This window comes from Lates calcarifer, linkage group LG18 (assembly GCF_001640805.2).
Source record: "Lates calcarifer isolate ASB-BC8 linkage group LG18, TLL_Latcal_v3, whole genome shotgun sequence".
In the NCBI taxonomy this organism is placed as follows: domain Eukaryota; kingdom Metazoa; phylum Chordata; class Actinopteri; family Centropomidae; genus Lates; species Lates calcarifer.
Window position 1 is genome coordinate 15,326,504 of NC_066850.1, and position 8,554 is coordinate 15,335,057.

Below are 8,554 nucleotides of genomic sequence, written 5' to 3' on the forward strand. Positions count from 1 at the left end.
TTCCTGAAAAGCTATTTTTTATTCCAAGTTAGTACACTTTTACTAATCAGTCACAGAAAATTATAGTGCATCTTATTGTCTTATTGTCTTGCATCTTATTGTCTTGCAGAACACTATATTTCTTTATCATTGTCACCTACACATGTTGGGTTAGCAGTGAATCTGCATACATTGACCCTTTATATTTTGTAAATTTGCTTGATGCATCTTTATCACCCTCTCTCACTTTCAGAATAAAGTGAGCTCCACAATCTTCACCCAGAGAGTTTCCACTAACACTTCCGTGCATCAAGCTGTATGCACCTATCAACCTCTCTCCACTGAGGACTGCTGCTGTATTCTCTTTACTCTGGGAAGGAGACGCGCAGGTTGAGGTGATGCTAAAAACCACCGTGGTCAATGTGGTTGTAAAAATTTGTAAAATGTGTCTTAAATGTGTTTTTGATGACTACATATATAATAAGCTTGTTAGGCAGCATGCTAATGGTTGCAGGTAGAACCAGAGCAGATAAACAGTTTAATTCATTTCTCATACTGTTGCTCTCATGTTTTAGATTTTAGAGAGGCTACAGAGACCTCCCAGATTCATTAAATGCTGAGTCTCATTCCTACCACACAGATACATCGTTTCAACATGTGGAGAACTCCAAGGTGATTGGACAGTTGTTGTCTGGGGAAGGGACTTAACCACTGTAGACAGGGTGTAGGCTGTAGACACAGGTGTTGAATCAGTGATAAATCTGGTTTGTACCTGCAATAAAGTGAAAGCTCTGGTTCTCTGTCCTATCAGGTGACACTGGTTCACCCCAGTGAAGCTATCACAGTGCTGCAAAGGCTGAACCAGGAACATCCAGACAGGGTTTACTTCAAGAGCCTCTTCCGCTCAGGCTCAGAGTCTGAAACTACCACCTGTAATGTATGCCTGCCTCCAACCCAGCAGCCATTATGCAACTACACTGACCTTCATACAGGTGAGCCGTGGTTCTGCTACAAACCAGAGAACCTGAGTTGTGATGCCAGGATCACACACACGCTGTTGGAGGATACGACTTAAACATCACATCCATGGAGAAGAAGCTCTTTCAAAGGTGAGGGAATGGAGAGACAGGATTAGCATTTTGTGTGTCTTCTAATATGATATATGTTGATTATTACTACTGTTATCTTCTATGTGGGCACATTTCAGAGGTGAGTAAAGGTAGTAAAGATTGAATTTACAGTTTACAGTTTAAATAAATGCTAGATTATGTTCACCAGATAATTGCTAACTTTGTTACCTGTTTAGCAGAAGGTAGTGCAGAGGTGCTGGTGTGATGCGACCGGTGAGAGTGAACCAAAACAGCAAAGTTGAAGGTCGTAAATCAAAACAATGTGGAAGAATGCTAACATGTTCTGTAGAGCTGAGGCGATCTGCAAATTCTTTGTGGATCCATCATTGCAAACAACACCTTTCACATTACAAATAATAAGTGGAACCACAGTGTATGTGAAATTTTTGATTAGTGCAGCCTTAACTCACAAAATGGATTTACAGGGTAACTTGTATAACGCTGAATGAAATTTCAAGCAGTCACATTTCAGCAGCCCACTGCTTTGTTTAAACTTCATAAAATTATTTCTTTTTTTTCCTCTTTTGTCACATTTATGTTGTTAATACTCTGGTGTCTTTAACAGATATTTTATTATATGTTTTCCATCAGAAATGTCAACTTGAAAGTCTCCATTCAAGCTTCAGGACCTGCCAGTGTCACTGTGTTACCAGAAAAGGCAGGTAAAGCATGATTTTTGCTTCCATGTAACCAGCTGTTAGCAACATGTTCAGTTATTAGGAGGTTTTTAGATTTTTTTACACCACCCGTTTTCCCCCAAAGCTAATCAAGAGCTAAGACTTTTATCATGATATCGCACTTACACTGCATTACAAAACACATCAACTGAATAAATGACACTTTTCTGGGGAGTTAAAATAATGACCCTGATTAGCAGTTAAATCATGATGTGATCTCATGTTCTTTTTGGTCTCACTGTTTTTACAGTTTAAAAGGACGTTGTCTGCATTCATATAGCCAAGACAGACCAGATCGGTGTCTGTAGAATCCAGATAGCTTCTGATCCCGTGAAGGAGCAAGCAATACATTTTTTTATAGCCACTATTTAGTTCTGTAAATAGTGAGTATTTGATCCTCAAACATTTGGGAAAGTGATTTGCTTTTAAAGATAAAGCTAACATTCGTCTGGATTTTTCGTATTAATCCCATGAAAAGACCAATGTATTTGTGACACATTTATTTAGATTTCTGTCTTCAGTGACAAACTGACTTGGGCAGGACAGGTTTTGGAGTTATAACAACAAAATTGCTCAATAACACCTCCACATCCCATAACTTCCTCTCAGGTCAATCAGAGGTGAAGAACAGTATTGTGAAGTCTGGGCCCTCTGGTTATTATTACCAAGGAGTGTGGCAATCACTAGGTGGCACCACAGTTCGCCAATTCAATTCACACTGCAGCTTAATCTGTTCCCTCTCTAATACCTTTAGATCACAAGTTCAACCTACACAGCCAAAAGCAGGGTGGACCTTTCATGGTCTTAGACCATGCAAACAACATCATGTTGACTTTCCGCTGCCACGGTACTTCGCTTTGTATTAGTCCTTTTCCAACCAGGGAGCTGCGTTACATTGCTAATGAACTGGATAACTTAGTTGGAGGCGCCAACACTGTTATAGCAACTAGAAACACAAAAGAGTTAACTTTATGGGGGCACTGACCAACAGCGACTGGTACTCACTACAGAATGACAAGGTGCTCAGAGCTATGTTCAAAGGATTGAATGTTCATCTGGTGGATGCATGGGAGATGGTTCTGGCCCACCACCTGCCACACAACCTCCACCCACAACCTCCTATTATTAAGAATATGATAGATGTTCTCTTGACCTACATATGTCCTCAGAAGGGCAGCTAGATGTGTGTTTGTTGGGAGAGGAGTGGAATCAAATGCTCTTACATGTTGTCTCTTGTTTCCACCAGATGCTGCATTTGTTTCTTCAGCAGTTTAAGCACATGCACAGAGTGGACTAACTACAGTTTTTCTGATCTATCTTTAACCAGGGAATGTTGAGTGAACACAAAAGAGACTGGACAGGATGGAAAGCAGCTACAAGACAGATTAGGGTTGGGTATTACAGATAACCACTGCGGAATGATCACACTTATGATCATTATCATCATGCAGATTAAGAGAAGGTAATGCATGTCGACTTGCCAGATTGTCATCTGACATGAATGTCGTCCTTATGTGTCATTCTTTCTGTCGTCTGACTCTGCAGCAGTCAGTTGTCTCATGGAGCTTTCAGGGTGTCCATGGCAACTTGTAAAGCTGGAAAATGTCAAGTGACCAAATATTTAAAAGACCTTTGTTTCTCATTGTTAAATATTTTCCTTGAACAAAAACCATGTAAGGCCACTACAGGGTGTAAATAATGAATGTCAGACATTAAAGTCCAGTCCAGTAATGATATATTGATTTATTTAGCGTTGAACACTTCTCTTCATGGTCTTTTGTTCTCATCTCGAGCCTCCACTCCACTATAGCAAAACTGGAAATAACAGGTATTTTGTCTCACAAGTTGCCTCTGCTCATTTGCTTCCTCAGTTTGAATAGTGTGCACAGTGCACTGCCAGACTGTAGTCTGCATTACTTCAGCTGATTGTCACTTACTGAGTACAGCGAACATTGTCCTCTCGCTATCCTCTCTGACAAGAAATTTCACAAAAACAACTGAAATCTTTTGTAAAATGGCTCTTTATTAGTTCATACACAAGATGCTACAAATAATTTTCAGTTAATGGCCATGGAACAGCGAGTGAAATTTAAAATAACAGCCTTAATGAGAAATAGTATCTACCTCTATCTGAACAACTACAGATTCATGAAAATCTGTGTTGTGATATGAACTGAAACAAGAAACAACCAAAACAAGGAAACATAACAATTGATGTGAAGTGTACAAACCATATATGTAAAACACTGGAATGTAAAACAGGTGAAATGGAGAGAATTTCCTAAAACACCTGTAATATTAGTTTGAGGATGACCTCACTGTGAAGTGCACTCATTGTCAATCACATGGTGTTTTACAAGATAAATAAGGAACACTTGACAAATTTCACATTGAAATAAATGAACTTTGTGAATTGTTAGCATTATAATTTCAGCGTCTTTACTAGCTGTGCATATGTGGACTTTGTAGTATAGAGTATAATGCAAAAAACATGGTTGGGATAATTTAGAAATAGTGTCATGACAGAATTTTTCCAGCAGAGCGTGCACTGACTCCACTGTTTATAGTGCTCTCAGCAGTGTCTGCAGCAAAGCAACAATGGTGCAGAGTTAAGCAGTGTCTTCATGATGAGTTAGAAACTAGTCTACGAAATACATGTAAAAAAGTTAAGAAACTATGAAGCCATCATTTTCCCTGTTGACTCTGTGCTTTATTCAACAGAAGACTGCCATAATGCAGCTTAGCCCCCTGTTACTCATGCTTATCACACCTGATATGTTGCTGTCTGCTGTGGGTCGATTTATGATGATATAGAACTGTATCAAACCCCAGTTTGATGGTGTCAAACCCCTTCAAACTGTTTTGTTCAGATGTCTCACTCTACTCTATGTCCTCGTTTTGTAAATGCAACAGCTGGAATTGTTTGGTTTGAACAATTCCAGTTGCTGCATTTACAAATGTTCAAATTTAAAAGCCTGGTTGTTCACCAGATACACATATCTAGGTAATATACTACACCACCATGTTAACTGCTGTGTGCGTCATATTAGTTATTTTTAGCCTGAGAGCCATGGCCTGGAGGCATTCTTCTTCCAGGCTGTCCGTCCATTTGTACGTACATATATCCGTCCATCAATTCCTTTCTTGTGAACATAATATCTCTGTGACACTGTGAGGGAACTTCTTTCGTTCACTTGGACTCAGGGATAAAATGATCAGATTTTGGTGGCAAAAGGTTAAGGTCACTATGACCTCTCAAAACATGTTTCTGGCCCACACACTGTCACATATTTTCATTGCTTTAATTATCACAGAGGCAGTAGATCTTTAAACGTTTAGCAAAAAAGCAGAATGACAATCAAGTTAAGACAATATTTTTATTGTTTATGAAAAATGGGAATGAATGTACATTCAACACTTATGTTAACTTCAAATGTTTAAATTTGAATGAACTTTTTCCAAGTTCAAGTCCAAGTATCATTTCTAGAGGATTCTTGTACAGCAACTGCTGTCATGTATAAACAGAAGGCATTATTACTGGCAGAGTGTGCAGGGGCGAAAGGCTCCAGGCATCGACGGCCTCACTGTGGAATTCTACAAAGCCTTCTGGGACATCTTGGCTCATGACATTTTAGATGTTTTTAATGAGAGCCTGGTGTCAGGGTCACTGCCTCTGTCATGTCGCAGAGCCATCATCACCCTCCTGCCCAAGAAAGGCAACTTACAGGACATCAGGAACTGGCGTCCTGTCTCTCTCCTCTGCACCGACTACAAGATTCTGTCCAAAGCTCTGGCCAATCGGCTGAGAGGAACCATGGAGCAGATTCTCCACCGGGACCAGACGTACTGTGTGCCCGGCAGGTCCATGGTAGATAATATCTACCTCATTCGGGATGTTTTGGAGGTCTCCAGTTCATTAGGCATAAACACTGGACTGATCTCATTAGATCAAGAAAAGGCTTTTGACCGCGTTGAACACGGCTTCCTCTGGAAGGTCATGGAGAGGTTTGGGTTCAGCGCTGGTCTCATAGCCAAGATCAAGGTGTTGTACAGTGACATTGAGAGTGTGCTGAAGTTTAATGGCGGCCTGTGTGCTCCTTTTAGAGTGCATAGAGGCGTCCGGCAGGGCTGTGCTCTGTCTGGGATGCTCTATGCACTCTCCCTGGAACCCCTCCTACAAAAGATAAGGTCATCTGTTCGAGGCCTGATTTTACCTGGTTTTAACAGCAGTGTGGTTTTATCTGCTTACGCTGACGATGTCGTTGTTTTTATTAAAGATCAACAAGACGTGTGTGTTTTAAACTCTGTGATCGAGAAGTTTTCTGTTGTGTCGGCTGCGAGGGTGAACTGGAGGAAGAGTGAAGCCCTTGCTGTTGGTGAGTGGCGTGAGGGCCTCCCTGTTCTCCCTCAGAGCCTCACATGGAAAAGGGGGGGTTTAAAATATCTTGGTGTTTATATAGGAAACAGCGACATCGAAAAGAAAAACTGGGAAAACATTATAGATAAAGTGGATAATAAACTGGCTAAGTGGAGGTGGATCCACACACAGATGTCTTTTAGAGGGAGGGTCCTTATTTTGAATAACCTGGTGGCCTCTCTGTTGTGGCACCGGTTAGCCTGTCTGGACCCTCCATCAGGTCTTATTGCTCAGATACAAGCAAAGATGGTTGATTTTTTCTGGGATAAATTACATTGGGTTCCACAATCAGTGTTGTTTTTATCCAGAGATGAGGGAGGCCAGGGCCTGGTCCACCTGGCCAGCAGGGCCGCCACCTTCAGGCTCCAGTTTATTCAGAGATACCTGACTGGACCTGAGGATCTGGTGTGGAGAGACGTGGCCAGCTGCATACTCAGGCGTGTTAATAACCTGGGGCTGGATGCTGCTCTGTTTTTAACTGATTCTAAGTTTTTAAAGTTAGGCGGGTTGCCTCCTTTTTATCAGGGTGTTTTTAAATCCTGGGCGCTGTTTAAATGTAAAAGAAGTGAGAAGTGTAACTCTCTGTATTGGTTGTTGAAGGAGCCTTTAATCTGTGGTGCCAAACTGGACGTGTGCTGCAGCACCGTGCCTGGGCTGATGGGGGCACTGTGCAGCTCAAAAATGTTCTGCCTGGAGCAGCTGGTAGAAGCAGCAGGACCGGCGCTCATGGACAGCACAGCTCTGAGCTCTGTGCTGGGACTGCGCTCTGTCCGTCTGACGCAGAGGAGCCTGGAGCTCTGGAAGAAGAGGCTGACAGAGAAGGAGAGAGTCCTGCTCCTTAAACACAGCAGGGGAGAAGCTGAGCCTGACCCCACAGACCCGTACCCAGAGATCCACCTGTGCCCTGGGTTCACGGAGCTCAGCGGCCCCCTACTGAAGCGCACTGACAAAAAAACACTAAGCTTGCACAAGGCTGACAAAAAAACTCTGTACACAAGTTGTGTAAAAACTATTTTCAAAACACGGCTGTGTGACAGAGCAGAGTGTGTGTGGACTGAGAGGCTGGGCGGCCTGAGCCCACAGTGGAGAACACTCTATAAACCTCCTGTGAAAAAGAGAACCGGAGATCTCCAGTGGAGGATTTTACATGGTGCTATCGCAACCAATGCCTTTTTATCTGTTATTAATCCCAGTGTTGTGAATGAGTGCCCATTCTGTGGATTGACTGAAAACATCTTTCATGTTTTTACTGAGTGCAGGAGACTGGCAGAGATTTTTAACGTTTTAACTCGTGTTTTTAACCTGTTTGGTGTCGTTTTTACTGCCCCTGTTTTCATTTGTGGAGTTGGTTTTAAGAAAACAGAAAAAGCAAAGTGTCAACTCCTGAACTTTTTAATTGGTGAAGCAAAAATGTCAATCTACCTGACTCGTAGAGACAAACTGCAGGGTGGGCCGACTCCTGATGCTGTGACCCTGTGGAAGCTCAACGTGAAGGCCAGACTGAGGCTGGAGTTCAGCTTCCACAGGATCACAGGGAATATAGATGTGTTTGAACAGCAATGGGCTCATGAGGAGCTGCTGTGCAGAGTGACCGGCACAGAGCTATTATTTACAACTTTCCTCAACTGATTTGTTGATCGTACAACTGTCCGTGTGATTTTTAAACCAAATGTAAATAAAGTACTGTTAAAAAATCAAAAAAAAATCTCTCTCTCTCTCTCTTCTCTCTCTCTCCCTCTCTCCCTCTCTCCCTCTCTCCCAACCCAACCCAACCAGTCGAGGCAGATGGCTGCCCACAAAGAGTCTGGTTCTGCTTGAGGTTTCTGCCTCTTAAAAGGAAGTTTTTCCTCTCCGCTGTCACAGTGCTTGCTCATAGTGGGAAATGTTGGGTCTCTCCTCATAAATGTAATAACATAAGAGTACAGTCTACACCTGCTCTATATGAAAAGTGCTTTACCTTGATTGTGCCATAAAAATAACTGACCTGACTAAGCGTCATTCACCACCACTGCCACCAGGTCTAGGCTCCATTCTACTCCAGATTTTGGAGTTTTGTTCTAAGTCTCCTGATTGAAATGGGGTAGATGTTACAGATGGGAAAGATTCCCATGTTTAAGATTTGTGAGTGCTCTGAGATGGTTATGTGATTACAGAGTTGGTCATGTGAAGATTCAGAAACTGTGCATTGACATGTACATTGACAGAGTAACTCCACATCCATTCAGTTTGGGTTCTCTGAATGACAGCTTTTGGCTGATGTGAGGCATCCATATTTGTTTTAGATTTTTCATGTACTTCTGTATTATTGACTACAAAGTCAGATATATTGATGTGAATGCTACTTACAGGTC

At 42.0% G+C, this 8,554-nt stretch overlaps 1 protein-coding gene across 1 annotated transcript; it reads left to right on the top strand.

Annotated features, from left to right (window-relative positions):
* The first annotated feature begins 336 nt into the window (after nucleotides 1-336).
* LOC108888336 (NXPE family member 3-like) lies at nucleotides 337-3,989 on the top strand. Its single transcript, XM_051077727.1, is given in 5 exon segments — nucleotides 337-395; nucleotides 791-1,024; nucleotides 1,027-1,088; nucleotides 1,701-1,771; nucleotides 3,114-3,989. Coding segments are annotated over 5 exon segments (399 nt in total). The 5' UTR covers nucleotides 337-377; the 3' UTR covers nucleotides 3,128-3,989.
* The last annotated feature ends 4,565 nt before the right edge of the window (nucleotides 3,990-8,554 follow it).